At 41.2% G+C, this 18653-nt stretch overlaps 1 protein-coding gene across 1 annotated transcript in view; it reads left to right on the forward strand.

Moving 5' to 3' along the window:
• Positions 1-18653, forward strand: part of c3h8orf34 (chromosome 3 C8orf34 homolog) — a 96509-nt gene that overhangs the window by 28728 nt on the left and 49128 nt on the right. Inside the window, exons 8-11 of the mRNA XM_030767547.1 lie at positions 2184-2319; positions 6677-6762; positions 7164-7237; positions 14493-14622. Of these exons, the coding sequence (XP_030623407.1) occupies positions 2184-2319; positions 6677-6762; positions 7164-7237; positions 14493-14622 (426 nt within the window). The remainder of the gene's footprint in view (positions 1-2183; positions 2320-6676; positions 6763-7163; positions 7238-14492; positions 14623-18653) is intronic.

Genomic DNA, 18653 nt, shown 5'->3' on the forward strand with positions numbered 1-18653 from the left:
GTCATTGGAGTCATGCTTTACTTGCTTTTATGACTGTTTCATCTCTGTTTTGACATATAACCCACCGCAAACTTGATTTTTTTTTGTTTACCTCCATACCTTTTCTCTGGAAAACATAATGCCCATCACCACAAACAATTACACAGTTTTATTTTGTTCATCTTAACTGTTAAACACAAAGCAAACACTGGCAAAGACAAATTGAAGTACCTCTTGAAGCCTGCCTTTGAGGCCTCTAGATGAGTTATCATGAAGTTCTGAGATACACTCTATTAACCTCTAACAGTAGCAAATCCTATTTTTAATTTGTCCTCCTGTTAGGTGGTGAGTGACCAACCTCCCACCGCCCCCCCCCCCCCCCACCACCACCACCATCACCACCACCACCGCAGCTACAGCTGGGCCACTTAGCTTTGAGCCCTGAGAAAGAGGGAGGGAAGGGGGAATAAGAGGAGCAGACTTTCCCACGGAGGAGCGCAGTAAAACCCCTGTACTGTAGATCTGAGCTACCCCCCACCCCCCCACCCCGACCTCCCACCCTCTTAATTCTCCCAGCCCATCAGAATCAGAACTGCCAGTTTAAATGAGACATTTAATATCACAACCCCTCTCACTGGTATTTTCACCAACGAGGTCACTCATAGTTATAGCTTACAGTCAGAGGGATTGGCTTCCTCCTGTAACAGGCCACGGACACACACACACACACACACACACACACACACACACACACACACACTCACACACACAGGTGCATAATCATAGTTATAGTAGGGGAATTGGGAGTTAGAACAATCAAACATGTCAGGCAGAGTAGACTGGGCCGTAGAGAGTTTCAGACACCACTGTAATTAAACGAGCACGGGTGTATCTGCTGGAATGGCCCTCAGCAAATCTGTAAATAGTAGCTGATAAGGTTTTTTCCTATGGGCCTCTTTACAGATGATCAGTGCAAATTGAGAGACAAAACGAGGGGAATAACGGCCAATGCTGAGTGATGGAGGAAAAAGTTTCTCAGTGGATAAATGTCTCTCTTTCTCTAATCCGAGCGATTAGTCACGCCTTCTCCTCTTTCAAGGTGCAAGTCTTTCTTTCTTTTTTTTTTTTTTTTTCCTCTCATGCAGCGAGGCAGGAACATAAAATCAACATGCGAAGTATCTGAGTTGGTTTCATGTGACAAACAGAGCTACAAGCAGTGGTGAGAGTTACGATCGTAGATTTGCGTTTTCATATGTTCTGTAATGGGAAAAAAAAAAAAAATCGTGTTGGATCACGACTTTTGGGAAAAGGTCAGACATTCCAAAACGAGAGGTGCGTGACAAGTCGACGGTTAATTTATAATTGACAAAAACAACTATGTCTTAAAAACAGCAACGCTCATTAAAACAGCGCTCTAGTAAAACAAGTGTTTAGAGCAGAACTGTGGTGTGTTTTGATTGCAAGCCTGTATCTGGCTTATTCCGATAATGCTGGAAAACTGTTGACTTCGGTACCGGAGGGGAAAACATGATCTGTGTGTGGGTTTGCTTTTATTGCATGCACATTTGTCTCGTTGGGTCAAGGGGACACAGAGAACATCGCTCTCCGCGTCTCGTAGCTGAAAATTCAATTTAGGAATACCTGATCGAATAATCTCAATGAACCTCGGAAAATGGTTTTTTTTTTTTTTCGTCGAAGCCAAAAAGCCACATTGCGTGCGGAATGACTCTGCTGTTTTGTAGCGGAGAGGAACAGCTGTACGGGCGAAGCAGAGCACGGCGAGTCCTCTCTGATCTAGACGGTGTAAAGACTGCCAGACTGAGCTGAGCTTTCTGCACCTGTTGGCGCTGAGGCCAGGAGATGACGCTGCCATGCTGAGAGCACATGTAGCTCTATCGTTTGTCATTGTGAGCTCAGGAGTACACAAATTGTGTTGTCGTGCACTTTCTCTCTCTCTCTCTCTCTCTCTCTCTCTCCCCCTTTTTCTCTGTTTCTTTCCACACGCACAGACACATTTTTTTATTCTCGGGTCAACTCATATTAGTCCGCTTCAAACTGCTTACGTGAAATAGACCTTTATAGAGCAACATTTTCAACGTGGTTTTGCTTCCTTTGTTTTTGTTTTTCTCCCTTTGCTTCTTCATTTTTCTCCCTCTCAACACCACCTCCCCCCCCCCACCCCCACCCTTTTCTTCTGTCACCAGAGGACCTGGATGATCTGCGGATGGAAGGGGTCACCGGCCTGGCGTCGTCCGGCAGCAAGTTCAGTCAAGGCCGCAGCTCCTACTGCCCAGAGCCCCAGGCCAAAGTCACCCTCAACATCTGCTCAAGGTGTGCAAGGTAAATATTTACTGGAGGACTGCCGTCCCACCCTACCCCCGCAACACCCACCCCCCCTCACCTCTGACCACCCCAGGTGTCTGCGCTCACTTTTTGTGTATGTGTACACTCAAACAGACTTCCATTTAGTGAGTCAGCACACAGACTTATACACAGACGTGCACACACCGTGTACACAACAAAAGCGCTGATCCTGAACACTGCACACTCATTACAGTCCTGCTAAGAGTGTCTCTAGAATATCTGACGTACAACGGGTGAGTCAAGAACAACATTGCGGTACATTACGATTAAAACTCTTTTTCAACCATATGAGCGTAAACAATACTTTGCTTTCCAACAGACGAAAGAAAGTGTGAACAAAAGGCAAATGACTGCAGGCTGAGGTAATTGGGTGCATTTGTCTTGTCTCCAAAGCTGTAAAGTTATCTCCAGACTGTATCTGTTTAGACAGAATACATATCTTAAGTACATTCCAAATTTGCTTGTTTTCACAAGACCAACCTAAGCTGATAGTCCAGGGCTGATAGCCTCCATTATCACTTTGTTTTTTTCTCCGACACATTTCCTGTTTAGCTACACGTGGCCTTTTGGCTGAGATGGAGCCGTTCGCTGCTTGCGTCCGATGCCAAAGTCTGATAAACAGTATCTGATTCATCAAATGTCAGGCACACTCCTCCCTGTATCCTACTCTGTATGGGGTTAGACCTTTATTGTTTTTGTTATTCATTCAAGCTTTTTTTTATCAGTTTTATAAAACACACAGAAGACACGCTCTGCCTACCAACAGGATACTCAATGCAATCTCGTCTTTCCACTAGAATGTTTATCACTGCTCTGTTTAAGATCAGTAGTTTGTGTCAGAATCTCATCAGGAAAAACTGAATAAGGCCAATGTTGAAGTGGTATCTGGAACAAGGTTTTGATGCTTGTTTTGCATTCTGCTCAATGATATGTCAGACATCTGTTTTTTTATAACATCCCAGCCAAATTCCTAAAAAATGCTCCAACATGACCACTCAGTCCTCTCTATTACTGGCTAAAATGTGCTTGGCTTTTACTTTGGAGACTTTTTGTGTAGTTCAACCCAAAACCTCCACTTGAAGACAGTCAACAAACTTCAAAGGCATACGTCATATTGACTGTACTGTATTTTCATAGACAATGACGCATAAAATTAAATACAATAAGAATGGTTAAGTGGAACAGCAGAAAATGGTTGGCGTACGCTATAATGTAACCAGAGGAGAGCGGGATCATGGGACCCTGAACAAAGTGCTCAATGAACAGACGTCAACATACTGGTGAAAAGCCCCTGAACTCAGAAATGTTTCATTTGTTCCATACCATACTGTAAGTGAAAGAGGGTTTGGAGACAAGCCCCATTCATCTATCACAGAGAGCCAAGGCTCATAAAACAAAGTCCGTCCTGGGTGGTAGCGTCTGCCGAGTGGCCTTACAAGGTAAGCGCAACCTGGCCCGCTCAAAGGGATTCTCAGTGGACCGGTGGTCTTCTCTACAACTGATGCTGAAACCCTGTTTATGGCCCGTTCTGCCTACGTTCTTATAACCCCTCCTTCTGTGTGGCTAAGACCTGCTCTCGGAGCACGTTGGCACTTTAAGTTATATAAGTTCCTCTGAGCAAAGAACGGCAGTAAACCTAACTCGGACCTGAACCTTAACCTTCACCCCAGGGTCGATACCTTTCTTGCCGTAAGGCGCTGGTCACTTTGGTTTGACTGAAGTACAGTGCAGAGAGGGTATGTTACGGAGCTGGCTGTGTCTCTCTGTGGATATGTGGATACTGGGTGGTCAAAAGCTGCATTCCACGCATTCTCCTGTATTCAAGAGTGCAGGACTCCTTTGTCTGGCTGTGGATAGATGGGCTTTGTTCCCCAACACTCAATAATCACCCAAATTTTAGCACAACCAGAGTCACACATTACCAGCCATAGTCACTAAACTTTTTCACAGTTCAGTTTAGTTAATAGGTTTCCATACAATACAAAGTTCATTAGAGTGTTTTCAAATTGTGAAGTGCTTACAAATGATCAAAAGTAATGGCCTACAGTAGAAAGAAAATCTAAAACATGAGGTGCATCTTAATTCCTTGCTCGAGAGGCAAGGCGTCATTGGTTAATGTTTTGCTATGGAGTTTTGATTGCCAATGGTTAAATGGTTAAAGCTGCTGCTGTCATAACTACGATGACATTTCTTTAGAGGTTGGCCAATTTTACCTCATTGTGGAAACCCTGAAGAAAAATAACTGTCTCATGGTTTACATACATTTGATCCTTTAATCTCAAAGTCAGAAAAGCCAGTCTTTAGGCAGCCCATGGCCTAAAGGTTAGAGAAGCAGGCTTGTAACGAAAGGTCGCCGGTTCAGTTCCCTGGACCGGTAGGAAGCATCCTCGGCTTAAGTGCCCTTGAGTAAGACACTTGACCCCCAACCGCTCCCTGGGCACTGTGGCTGCCCACTGCTCCTGGTGTGTGTGCACTGCTCCCAGTGCGTGTTCACCGTACGATGGGTTAAATGCAGAGGATGAAATTTGCTATAGAAGTCTTATTATTTTTATAAAAAGGAGTGTCCTTACATAATGTCCAGTAAAGAGATGAAGGTACATTTTCCTTACCACATTCTTATAATACTCCACAGTTTTAACATGTGCTGTGGAAAGAAATTCGAGTTCTACGTGTTTGATCGAAGACTCAGGTTGATGTCCAGTCGTACGGGCGCTGCCCATTCACTCTGTGTTTTTTTGGGGTTTTTTTTTTTTTGCCTCTTCGCTGGTTTTAGCAGACAGGAAATGGCTCATTTCCTCTCTGAGCCCATACATCTTTCAAGTGTGAAGTGGAGAACTGCTCCTTGGCCGCCGCATTCCTCTCTCTGGACCGCGCTGTGGTTAGCGCAGCCTTGCTCTGGCCTGTACAGATTCAAGTTGACTCCTCGAGCACAGCTAGAACAGGAGCGTAGCCACAACCTCCGACACATCCCAGATCTGATCCCTCTCCACAGTAATCCCGAGACCCACACGTTGAAAAACTGAACTCGTTTGGGTAGCCGGGTTCGTAACGTAAATGACTCTTGACTGTGAGATGCTGTAAGGAAATGGAAGGCTCGTTTATTCAAAGCAGGCCTGCTCTGGCCTTTTTCAGTGGCTTCTGCATGCAGCGCATATTAAAGTCTTTCAAAGAATGGGCACAGGTTTAAACTTGTCACGGAGGTAAACGTAGCCGAATGGAAAGCCCTGAATGAAATGGCTGTTAAAGTTATTTGGCTGTGCCATAAAAGCTCAGAATTTGTTTTTCATTTTTTTTGTCTTTTTTTTTTTTTAATGAGCTCTCTCATTACACTCAGGAAAAGGCATGCTGCAGTAGGAGTGAGAAATGTGAAATTACAAAAGGCTATTATTAGCTTAAAGTTTGGATGGTGATTTATTGAGCTAACACAGAATTGGTCTAAGTGAATAGTTTAAGACTGAGGTATTGTTGAGGGGGAAGTGATGTAGTAGTTGTTCCCTATTTCAACGCATGTCAATACTCATATAAATTTGTCATGCTTAGTGCAGGTTATTAAAATGAAATCCACACAACAAATGGTTGAGCTCAGTGAAGAGGAAATAACTGTTTGTTGAAGGATTTTAGCCAAAACAATACTTATGATAAAAGTTCAACATTCATGTAATGAAGTAGTGTAGAGTTTAAGGATCCTCTTTACGACTGCAAGTAGTCTCGAAAGCATTGAAAACATTTTCCTCAAAAAAGTAAAGTTCACCTTACTAACTTGAATTGCACTGTCAATGACAGTCGATTTGACCCTTGCAGAAGTCTTTTACTCTGTGACGTAAAAAGAAGAACAATGTGATACGCACTTGTACTTTCATTCATAACGGTCTCAAGAGAGATAACAACGTGTGGATTATGTGGGTTGAAAACTGACGGAGGAGTAGCGTAGGGATTTGTTTGATTGTTGTCACATCATGAACCGTCTCCCCTATGTTACCATCTCTACATTCCCCAAAGCCCATATCCTCATTCCCGCCACGACGGCGATAAGAACAAATGGACTGTCCTGACTTTGTCTCATCATCTTTTATGAATAGCGACATACTGTCTCTACACTTTCAGCCAGAGGAGATATTGGGTGGAAAATTGAGATTCCAGGAGATACCATCCCATGACACGGTGTATTTTTCCCCAGTCAAGGTTCTCTCTGGATTGCGAACTTGATATTATTATTATTATTCTTTTGCGAACATATCAGAACTCTGGGGTGAAATGGAATCTATTTGTGTAAAACATAGCTTTTGTTGGGTGCTATATCTTCTTCATTATGTGTGTTCTTTTTTTTTTACAGGCTTCAAGGGGACAGCCTAACAGATGCAGGTACTGAGGAAGAACAAACCTCAAATGTCCCCGAGCAACCTGTGCCTGAAATACCTGGTAAGTAGGCTTTGGTGGTCCGTGACTCCACGACAGTATCTGAGCTTGCCTATTGTGGAAGGCAGCCCTTCTCAGCCACATCACATTTCAACACAGTGAAACCAATACAATAACACATTATGAGAGTCTTTTGAAAGGTTGGGACATTTGGCAATTTGTTTTTTTTTTTCCTTCTATGTGCCAGTCAGTCATTTTTTTTTTTTTTTTTGTGAAGAGACACTCGACCCTTCGCTGTCTGTTTTTAGAGATCTCCTGTTATTGTCATTTGACTTTGGGGTTCACTGAGGGAGAGGGATTGTTGTGTGGGCTTTGTTTGGGTGGGTACAGAAACAGGCTCTGTGTGTGTGTGTGTGTGTGTGTGTGTGTGTGTGTGTGTGTCTGTGTGTCTCGATCTGGAGCAGGTCCATTGCCCGGGGTGGAGATTCTGACAGGAGGGGAGCTGGAATGCGAGAGTGCCTCTCTGATGACCGGGCCGGTAAGTGATATTCACCCAGAAAACTATTTTACATATCACCTTCCCTGATTCATTAATGTCTGCTCCATCATCTCCTTTGTGCTTGTTGTCACGGAGACAGTTAAAACCACTTGTATCACTCTCGCACGAGGAGTGGCCTTACTGTGACTCGGCTATTTTTTCACTTTGCTTGTCAGGTAATGGAGTACTTTACATTGTTAAACAATGCAAGAGATTCAATCATGTGAAAGCAGTATATGTAATGAAGAATCCATCAAACAGAGCAGCATAAACGAACACAGCCATGTCATTTCACAAGTTAAGTAACAACAGAAGAGAGTGGTGGTGCTTGGTATGCATATCGTATTTTTGATTATGGGCATATAGTTTTACATTTGTTCTAATCTTAATGAGGTTCTTGGGAAGGTCAGCGGGGACACCTGGGCTTTATTGCCTCAAAAACATCACTATTTCAGAGCAGAGGTGATTATCTTCTCAATATATGTGGGACATTTTGGAACAAGTACCGGTTTGAAGGTATTAGTTTCTCACTGGGATAAAAGGCAGAGCTGGACAGTTTATTAATATCAGAAGCAGTTGGAATTGGGTTTGATTGCATACAGCTCTTGGTAATGAGGTAATTTTACTCAGACCAGCTAAATATTTACACTTGTCCCAACATCAGTTATTACCCAATTTGTAATGATGCTGAAGGCTGAATGTAATTATTCAAAGTGAATTTTGGAAAGTTTTTTTTTTTTTTTTTTTTTTTTTCACGGGCTTCTTATTTATAGAGAAGATCTTGAACCGCACTGTTCACTGATGTGTGAACCAGATGGAATTAGGCTCCAGACATGCTGAAAGAGTACAGGGCTTCGACTTGTCTTTTCAGAGAGGACATGTTCTCTTCTACGCTCCTCTGAGAAACCCTATTAAACAGCGTAAACAATGCCATCTCACCATCTCTAACACCTTATAAAGTCTTCCTCCTCAGCTACAGATTTCCTTATGTGTCTCACACATACACACACGCACACACACACACACACACACACACACACACACACATGTTTCAATCATGATATGCAATTTGAACCCTCACGTCACTTGAAAAAACAGAAAGAAAGAAAGAAAGAAAGAAAGAAAGAAAGAAAGAAAGAAAGAAAGAAGGAAAGAAAATAAGTGTGCGAAAGAAAAAAGCTTAGCATCTGCAGGTTTAACAGAGTCAGGCAAGTAAAGAGCAAGAGGCTAATGTGTTCCATATGGAAATGCAAGTGTGAAGTGCTCAGATCACCTACTGTAGTTCTTAAAGTCTAATGTGGTTGTTTTGTATTTTAAATGCTTATTTTGGGCACTATTTGAAAGGCAAATGTAATTTGTCTTCCTAATAGACCATTAGTTTAACTGGTCCTTCAGGGGCTCCCTTCTAACGCTTTTGAAAGGTATGGAAAACAACACGTAATGCTTTTATGAGCTGAGTCACTTCTTGGGACAACAATAGTTGAAGTCATAGCTGCTGTATCTCTGCTGTCTGCCCATGGGTTTGTGGCTTTCAGTGAGCTGTGTTTAACGATGGCCGTCCTAATGGTAGCTACTCTGCGAACTACCACCATGTAGACTCATACTTGAAGTGTAAGTCGGGCGACTGCGTATGTTTGAAACCAGCTTTCATATTTGACGTCTACATTTATGCAGTGTTTCAGTCATAAAGCTAACACGCTTATTGTCCTCACTCTTCTAACCAGATGTAAGAAACCATCCCTTAGGGTTAGCCTATCTGTTAGCCATTTTGGCCTGTCCTTTTGGCGATATATGTCACTATTCCTAGACGGATAATTCATGACGCTGAGGTTAGAGATACAGACAACTCTTCATTCAGTAGTGAAATGGGTGTGTTAAAGTTTGGAGCTGTTAATGGTTATCATTAGTCGGACAGCCGTCAGTCTGTGCCAGTTACACTAGGTGATAATGACCTCATAAAGCCAGATATTTTCCCTATGCAAGTCTTTTGGTAATTTCCAGTGGAATTTCTCTTCTTTTTTTCCTTATGGGCATTAAAATTATCCATTTTAATTAAACCTCTTGAGTCTGTGCCTGGGTGTTACCACAATAAAGTTTCTGAGAGGAAAGTATATCATTTTTATTATGATAGAGTAATTACTACACTGTAATACAGTGTACATTTTATTGCCTGGTTTATTTATGGAAGCTGGAAGATGAGAATAAGGGGCAGTTAGTATTTTCCAGATGCCTTTATTTAAATGGACCTTTGCTATGAATAGTTTAAACCACCCCAGATACGAAATCTGTCATTTTTACTTTAGAGATATTTCACTTTTAGGGCTAGGTTTCGTGAAAACTGTTATGTAGTGGGTTAGAGAGTGCATTGTGCTTTTGGACCGTGTAGGCTGATAGGTAGACTTCAGATTTCATCTACAGTAATATCCAGAGACCACGCTACAGACATGTCAGATCTTGTAGGAAACTAATGGCCTTGAGACACGGTAGACAAAAGAAACAAAAACAAAAACAAAAAAAAACCCAAAAAACAAAAAAAACACGATGAATCATATGCCCTTATATGAACTTAATTCATCCATACTTTTTATGTTTCTATATGCTTTGTTCCTGTTGACATATTTCAAAGCCTGGCATATTGAGACGTCGTTCTTTGAAAAACGCTCTTTTAATAAAAAAGTTATGCCTTTGTATGAGTTAATGGTAAAGAAAATATTTAAAAGGTTTCTTATTTTGTGAACCCTAAAACACCCCTCCCGTGGCTGAGTCTGTAAAATCCATGACAACACAAACATGTGTGCTCATATTCAACCACATCACCCGCTCACGCGTTTTGGCATGCGAGGCAGATTTCACACGCGTGTAAATCAAAAATCACTGCAAATGGCCTTGTGTGTTTACTAAAGGCTCTGTGCCGTTATGAAAATTCAGGCAAAACAAAAAGGGAATTTTTCACCTTCAGTGGACCCCCCCCCCCCCCCCCCCCCCCCCACCCCCCTCCAAGAAATGAATTGTTCAGTTGTGGCTCAGTCAGCTTCCCCTAAATATAGATGCAATTTGGTTTGAGAAAAGAAATGTGCTCGTTTGTAATTAATTACTTATGAATGCATTTCGAGCGATCCTTCCTCTCACTTTTATATTTAAAGTCTCTTTGTACTTTTTTCCATCACCCTGACTAGAAATAGATACATCGCTGGCTAATGAGGTCAACATGAATGTGAATGTGGCATTGATTTTGAGGGCCAAAAGACGCAGAAACACATCAACATCTTTAGTCCAGAATGTGGAGGCATTCTAAACTAGAAATAGTGTCGATTTTTAAGATTTGTTTTTCTGACCTTGAGTAAAACCATTTCGGAGAGCCTCCTCTGACTTCACGTCGAGATCACTTGCTTTTCGTTCCAGTACTTTATGAGGATTATGTTTTTTGTTTCTTATCTGTGGTTTTTGGTCGAGCTTACAGTGCCAGTATTGTGTAGCCGTTGTGTATAATCCAAGTGCAGACAGTGTGTCATTCCTCAGAACCATTCTATGCTGGTTTAGGAGGACAGAGGTGAATCAGATAGTAATTGTATTATTGTCGGTATCCTGTTTGCTTTTGGCAGCTTGTCCCGGTACCCAAGAGCATATGCAGGGCCAACTCAAAAGGATTTAATTAACAAATGTATTAGACTTTGTTTCCATCTATTGCTCACTAAGGAACTTTTACTATAGAGAATCACAAAGGGTGAGTTGCAGGGTTTTTCCCCATCTGAGACTCAATGAATTCATTCTGTTAGAGGAAGATGTGGACAGGTCAATGAAGGAATCAATGACTGTATGGTGTAGAAGTCATGACAGTGTATGTATTCAGAAACGAGAAGTTTTTCCGAAGCACGGGGCATAAACAAGTATGTCATAGCTGCCTTCAATACAAAACAGCAATATATCAGTTACTCGTTCCGAAAAAAAAATTCACTTTAAGCTACTTTTCAAGCCTTCCCTTTGCCTCCCCTTTCTACTGGTTTAAGAGGATTCTTTAAACCAGTTTTAAACAACCCCAGTCTGCTGGACTGTGTCAGTGTGGTCAGTAGTGTTTGCTTCCATGTGCAGCTGTGGGCTGTGAGGACTCTCTCACCCTTGTTTGGATGTATGTGGCCTGGACATCACAGTGGTCCTGGATTTGGGCCTGTTAAGAAAGCCCCTGAAGCAGCAATCAGCGCAAGCTAGATGTATTAGCAGGTGGAGCAAAGAAATGGTTTCCATAAACACAACAAAACATGGCCTTGGGCGGAAAAGGAGAGGGGATTGGCATCCCTCAGTATTGACTATGGGAATGATCTAAGAGTATGAATGAAGCCAAAGCTTTGACTGATCCTCGTGGTTTTTGAACCTGTTTCCAATGTATTCGGGTGGAATTTCAACAATTTTAGCGGTTTGTTAAGTGTGGGACGGAGGGATTTGCCTTGATTTGATCAACTGCTTTAAATGGTTTGTTTACCTCTGCTCTTAAGCGCACCCTTTTTTACTGAGTAGACTTGAGACAAATGAACCGATGGTCATCGTAAATGCAGCACTGGGTTTAAGCTTTGTCAGTGGTGACCTCTGCTGTTGACCACACAAGCCTGTACAGATCCTCAAATATAATATTCTAGTTTACCATTGACATGAAATTGATTTCCAGCAAAAACAAAAAATTGAATCCATGTTTCAGCATTGGACGGAAGCATCTCCAAAGGTTTTCCTTAGACCTCATTGATACTGTGGTGGTGGTGGTGGTGGTAGAACTCTACAGCATGGGTGGATCCCTTTAGTTGATTTCAGTTTCTTATTTTTTTTTTTTTTCTTCTTCATTACAAATTTAAAACAGCTTTTTATATGGCTGGTAAACAACGTTCCTCCAATCCATTCCCATTGAGCACCAACAGGAGAAAATGCATATGAACTTTCTCTCGTTTGTCTCGAACAAGTTTGACTCATTTGGTTTTACGCTGCGTGGTCATGGCTCATGATCAGTAAAGACAGTTACTTGCTTGAGACCACAGTCATGCTGAAAGAAAGAACATTGAACTCACTGAATTATTTTTTTTTTTTTCCAAGCATTGCCTCACTTAGTATGTATCTGGAAAGGATGCTCAGGGGCCTTGACAGTTGGTAATACTGCCTTAAATCTGACGAGGAAAACATTAAACAAACCCTTAACAAATAACAGAGCGGAATCAATATATTTTTAAAATGACTTTTATAAGCTCTCACATGTTTCTCAGTGATTAATAGTTACAGTGCTATCCTAATTTCATCTGTTGTTATGTATTAAAACACTTGTTTAACATTAGTGTAATCTTAAAACATTTGTTTAATGCGCAATACAATAACACTATTGAAACAGACAAGGTTCCGTTGTGTTTACTTAAACACAACGTCTGTAAGATCTTCTGCTGTAAAGAATCCTGGCAGTGTTTTCTGCACTGGGGTTCATCCCTGATGACAGTGTTCTGAATTGCTCTGCATCAATAGCATTCTTCTCCCCACTCTGACCTGTTAAAATAGCTAACTACAATCTGGCCCAGGAAACAGGAATTGTCGCATGCTTGTTTAAGTACCTCAGATGGCTCTCCAGAATATTAATAAAAGAACAGAATGCATCATGGTATTCTTTCTCTCAAGCACACACTCTACTCTCCATCATGTGTCTATGAAGCATTTTACCAGAAGGATCTGTACATTGTCTTCTACAGATTGAGGAGAAGCTATATAAGCTGCCATCAAATAAAATGCTCAGTGATGGATATCAGCGATTGATACTGTGTATAAGAAAGAGCGTTGTATCTGGTTTGGAGCTCTGCATTAGATAAAGCGGCCTGTGCATGCTTTGTGGTCAGGCAGTGGAATGTATCTCTTGGATGGCCTTTTGCAGATGTGTTCTTCATTATCGTCAGTGAAGGTCTGCAGATGTTCTCCGTGTCTCTGATAAGAGCTTGTGTGTGTATATGATTGCTGTTTACCGTGCCTGAGAAAGAGAAGCCACAGCAGCGTAGACACGCTGGATGATGTCATGGCGAATGGGCATTCCACCAAAAAACATCTCTTGTAATGTTTCTCCCACTGGGCTGGTTGAGAGGATTGTAATTACAGATTGCTTGCGGTCACACCACCACAAAGAGGCTCTTGTAAGTCAGAGGCTGGACTGTGAACTCTGGGTCTCTCACATCACATTTTGCCACATTGCCTACAGGCAACAGGCATAGCTGTTTTTTTGTCTTATTCTATTTCCATTGAAGTGTACTTGGATAAATAGCTTACTCTGTCGTGAGCAACTCACAGAACAGAGGTCGTAGCCTGAACCCATCCAGTGCTAGTGATTATTAGTCAATGCGGTTGTGCCTGTGGCCTGACCTTGGATAAGCAGTGTTTTGGCGAATGATGCTACACTTGTCTCTCCGGGCCAAACATATCAGATGATGTAACATTTGACACAGATTGTGTAGTAAGTCATACATGGGTAAGTGTAAAGTAAACTGAGATGCCAATAATCCTTTTGCACCTGTACAGTACTCTCTTAAATCAAAGCGCTATGATTTAACAGATCAATTGACCTCTAGTTCGTATGCGGATGGGTATAAAAAAGGATTAGGTGTTCTGCTATTATTGTGTTCGGCATCTGTGCCCTTACTAGCCAATGTCGTTGTAATGAGCAGACTTGCCAAGAATAGTGCACGAAACTTAGTGGGCAAGTCGGGTTGTGTTTGTAATTCCCCACAAGTGAGTTAAAACCAGTGTGGTTTGGTTGTCTTGATCTCGATCCAGTCTAGCTTATTTTGTTGTTGTAAATGTTTCTGTTGATACCCTTGAACTTAAAGCGATGAAGGTATAGCAATTCTGGTAGATTTATTGTTCGTTAAGAGCCGTAGAGGTATTGGCGCTGTCAGACGTAGTGCTAGCCACATAGTGCTTCTGGTTCCACTGAATTTATTGATTGTTATTTTAAATATCTCCTCAACCACTACTGACAGTCTAGTACAGTGCTTACAAACAAATGTTCATTCCCCATCGCCATACCAACTTTCATCTCAGCTCACTGTGGTTTTCAGTGTTTTTCTAATGCTCATAAAAATAATAATTGGTCCTCATTATAACAGATATGCCGTGGCATTAGACAATAACTGAAAAGATATGGCTGTGGTATTCAGCAATAATTGAACTGAAGTTTCTCTTTTTCTTCTTATGTTATTTTTTGTACTTTTTTTTTTTTTTTCCTTTTTTTTTTCACGTGGACCAGCGTCACCCTGTCTGGGCTTCGGATCTGAAGCCTGTGAGAGGAGGGAGCCCCCAGACCCGGAGACGTGGCTTACAGTTAGAGGATCTACTCTTCTCTAAAGAGCTGGAAAACATGGGCAAACATCTAGCTGGTAGGCACTCTACACTAAACATCCCATATAGCTCTCTCTCTCTCTCTTTCTCTCTCTCTTTCTCTCTCTCTCTCTCTCTCACAAACACACACACACACACACGCACACACACACACACACACACATCAAACAAGCTACTTTTACATCCCCACCAGAACTCTATGCAAGGCCACACATCTGAGAGAAAGTTCCAGCCGCCCTTTTGTCTGCCAACAAATGCATTTGGAATGGAGGCGTTTGATTGGCTAATTAAAAGCCAGTCCACCAATTATAGCATTTTGGGGCAAATAAAAATCCCCCTGGCCATCTTTGATTAATTTAATAATGCCACCACCGCAGAGTCATTAAAACGTGTGACTCGAGCTGTGAGGTGACAGATTTTTGCGTGAGGATCAAGAACTCCTGGCGTGTTTCATCGTGGTTTGATCTTAGGTTGCACAGTGAGACTGTGCCGTTCGGGGTGGCTGTAAGATGCTTGTAAGCACGAGAAATAATTCATTTATTAACGACATGAAAGCCGGGGGTTAGACCAAAGGCAGCGTCGCCATGCGGAGCCCCGAACTCAGACATGTGTCACGCAGTTGTTTGTTTACGTATGTCCTTAGTTAAATTTTGGTTTGCTTTTGTATACCACATACAGTTCCAGACTTATGTGACGCACCCTTGTCTCGTTTGGGGAGTGTGCTCTGAGTCAGCATGGATGCAGCTTGTGTGTGGTTTTTTTTTTTCTCCACTTAACTTGTCTCCTCACTTTCACTGAACTGTGTGTTTGCGTGTGTGTTACTGTTGGTGTGCGTGTGCTTGTGTGTGTGTGTGTGTGTGTGTGTGTGTGTGTGCGTGTGTTTAATCTGGCGAGCTATTAAAACATTTTGGGGTAGAAGAAAGCCATTTCTTACAATATACACTTTACACTTTTGAAAAGACCCTCCGGCCTTCAGATGGCATTGATTTTAAGTCGTTTTTACACTAAGTTATATTCAAACAGAGAGTTCCCCATGAGGCAAAGAATTAGGCCATTGAACAACCTAATTTACCCCTTTCATGCTTTTATTAGCTGCTAATGTTTTCCACGTTGAAAGCCAGAGTCCTCACTTTTATCTCATCTTTTACCCTAATTATGTGGTCAACGACATCTTCAGACTTTTCTTTATGAGGCAAAAACAACGTGCGGCGAATCTACATTATTTTATACTTGCTTCTAAATGACCTTCTTAAAAAGACATTTTTGAGTATGGCATAACAGAGAGGAATGGTTTACGTGCCATCGTTATTCTTAGATATCCCCAGGTCCTGTTATGTCTGTGTGCGCAGGTGCTGCATTGTTTTTAGTAGGAGTTATTGATGAACAGAACGCTTAAGTACCGTCAGTACGAAAGAACAACAGCCTCAGCTTGCAAAATGCAGCTCTAAATCAGGAAAGAGCGTGAGTTGTTAATGGTTTCATTACTTTGAGAGACAAAGGCCGGAATTAATAAAGACGACATGTGCTCTAAATGGTTGTATTGCGTGCTTTACTGTAAGCTTTTGGTAAGTAGATTTGCCTTCTGATCAAAGACTGTTTGTTATAAAATAGATCTGCGTCTTTCATTTTCTTGCTCTCTCTCTCTCTCTCTCTCACTCGCTTGCTCGCTCGCTCTCTCCTTTTTCTTCTTCTCTCTTGCTTCTGTAGAGTCGGTAATTTTACTGTTTTAAACTAATCACTAACAATTTAGACCAAGTTTGTTTTATTCTGTCATCAGATTGAGCCTGCGTGGATTTGGTTGTGTCTGCCTTAACCAGATGCCACCAATTAGAGTATAAGCCCAATGCACTGAATCTAACAACCTTTTTAAAAAATATCTAACTGACTTATCGTAACATTTGTTTCTGGAAACTATTAGGTACATTAGGAACACAACTGTACTATTTATGTTTAATGTGAATTGTCTGATAAAGCTGTAAATGATAAGAAACACCATGGCCTCCCTCATTAGAGTTTTCTGATTTGGGATACTGACGATAGTGGAAATACCACATGCAAAATTACCTGAATTTTTCAGTATCTAAATCAGCATTTCAGAGGCAGCCACACCAATGAGTGTATTAGGCTGAGTACTAATTACCAGTATTCATCAACTTCAAAGCAGGTCTGAGAATCAACAGGCTAATAAATGAATTTCTAAACAGATTCTAAAACAGTTGGAAAGAATGCCAAATGGCCTTAGCTGCATTTGTCACTAAGGCTATTAAGTTAATTAAAGCACCAAACAGAACACCGTCAAAAAAAATTGAGTCGTATGTCAAAGAAAGAAAGACTGTAACAGAAATAGTTGTGGCAAAATCTGAGTGGTGGGGACAGATGGACACTTAACAGGATAGCTGCTGCAAACCGCAAAACAATAACCTCAAAAATGACCACAGAATTGAATGTACACAGCAAATCTGCCTGCGTTGAATTAACTCCGAGAATGTTTATATTGTCCCAGTCTGCTTCAGTGTGAGACAGCATAAACACTCTTAGAGTTAATTTAACACTGGTGAATTTGCTGTGTACAATTCTGCAACCCAGTCTCAACAAGTAAGTGTTTGTTACCATGGTCACTGTACAAAAACTGTTTGTTATGAAGGCGAAATCTCGACCCTCTTTCAGCCTTTTTCTACAGCCAGATGGATTTATGTTTGGGGAGAACAGAGTGATACTTTCCACCCACATTACCTGTTAGTAAATGTTAAACATGATGGAATTATTCTGTTGTGGGCAGTTATCTCATAGGATTCACTGGGCCTAGTGATTGCTCTCAGATGTAGAATGATGGCCAAGGAATATATGGCCAAGGAATACAAGGCCAAGTGTAATCAGTAGTGCTAAAAAGTGAATCCTGAAGATGCTCCAGTATTCCAAGGTGATAATGCTCTAATACAGACTGTGAATGAATTTGAAGAGTGGTTTTCATGAACAGCAGTACAAGGTCATAAATTCCCCACAATCCCCCACAAAGTTGACAAATGACAAGATATTGACACATTATTTGATGTTTCCATTATTTTCTCAACAGCCTGTGGTATTGCAATAGCTAATGTAGTATTTCAGTACCCAGCTATAGAAAACGGTACATTTCAGGAGATTTTCCTACATCTTGGACATAATCAGCACACAATAGAACTGACTTGTTCCGGCGGTTACGTGACAATTTATAAAATCTTAAGCGTGTATTTTCTTGATATCCTCTACATTTGTTATTTTTTTATGGGCTTTATTATTTTTGTTCTTTTTTATCAAATGTAACATGTGTGGGAACATGTTAACTGTAATGTATTGCTGCCCCTCCTCTGCAGCACTGGCTGCCGATAGTGTAGTCAATTTCACACCTAAACATCTCCTGAGAAAGTTTAAACAGCACTTAAACAGCACACGTTATCCCCAGATGTTGGAGGCTCTTTTTATTTTTTACTTTCAACAATCTTCTAACTTCTAAGAAAACAAAATAAGTTGTTATGAATCATGTTGTTTAAGACAGCATTAGATAACCAGAACCAAGTGAGACAGATTATTGGTAACATTCATAAAGTTTTTCCCAAGCCTGCTATTACTTTAGCATTTTCTTCGTCCACACATTCAAATATCACATCCTGGATAAGACTTTGGACATTTATATATATATTTATATAAAAATGTTTTTCACAGCTGTGTAATGATGTATAAGTTAACGAATCAGTCTCAACAAACCATTCTCGTTAGTGCCCGTGTGACTGTTGTTTGCCTCTAACTTCTATTTATCTTCAGTTCTCTGTTTGTTCTCAAAGAATATTCTATTCTCTGGTTTCTCATTTGGTCTGTGATTCAATCTATACTCTTTAAGGAGTTTTATATAACAGGAACTCCACCGTCACACATGTGCAGCACAAGAAAAAAACCAAAAACAACGTGGACAAAAATATATGTGCCTGATTTTCAGGGTGAGCGGAGGAGTCTTGTTATTACTTTTGATTAAGTACAGACCAAGGCAATCTAATTACACAATTCAAGGAATTAAATACATTAGATGCCGGAA

The sequence above is a fragment of the Chanos chanos genome, chromosome 3 (genome assembly GCF_902362185.1).
Source record: "Chanos chanos chromosome 3, fChaCha1.1, whole genome shotgun sequence".
Taxonomy (NCBI): Eukaryota; Metazoa; Chordata; class Actinopteri; order Gonorynchiformes; family Chanidae; genus Chanos; species Chanos chanos.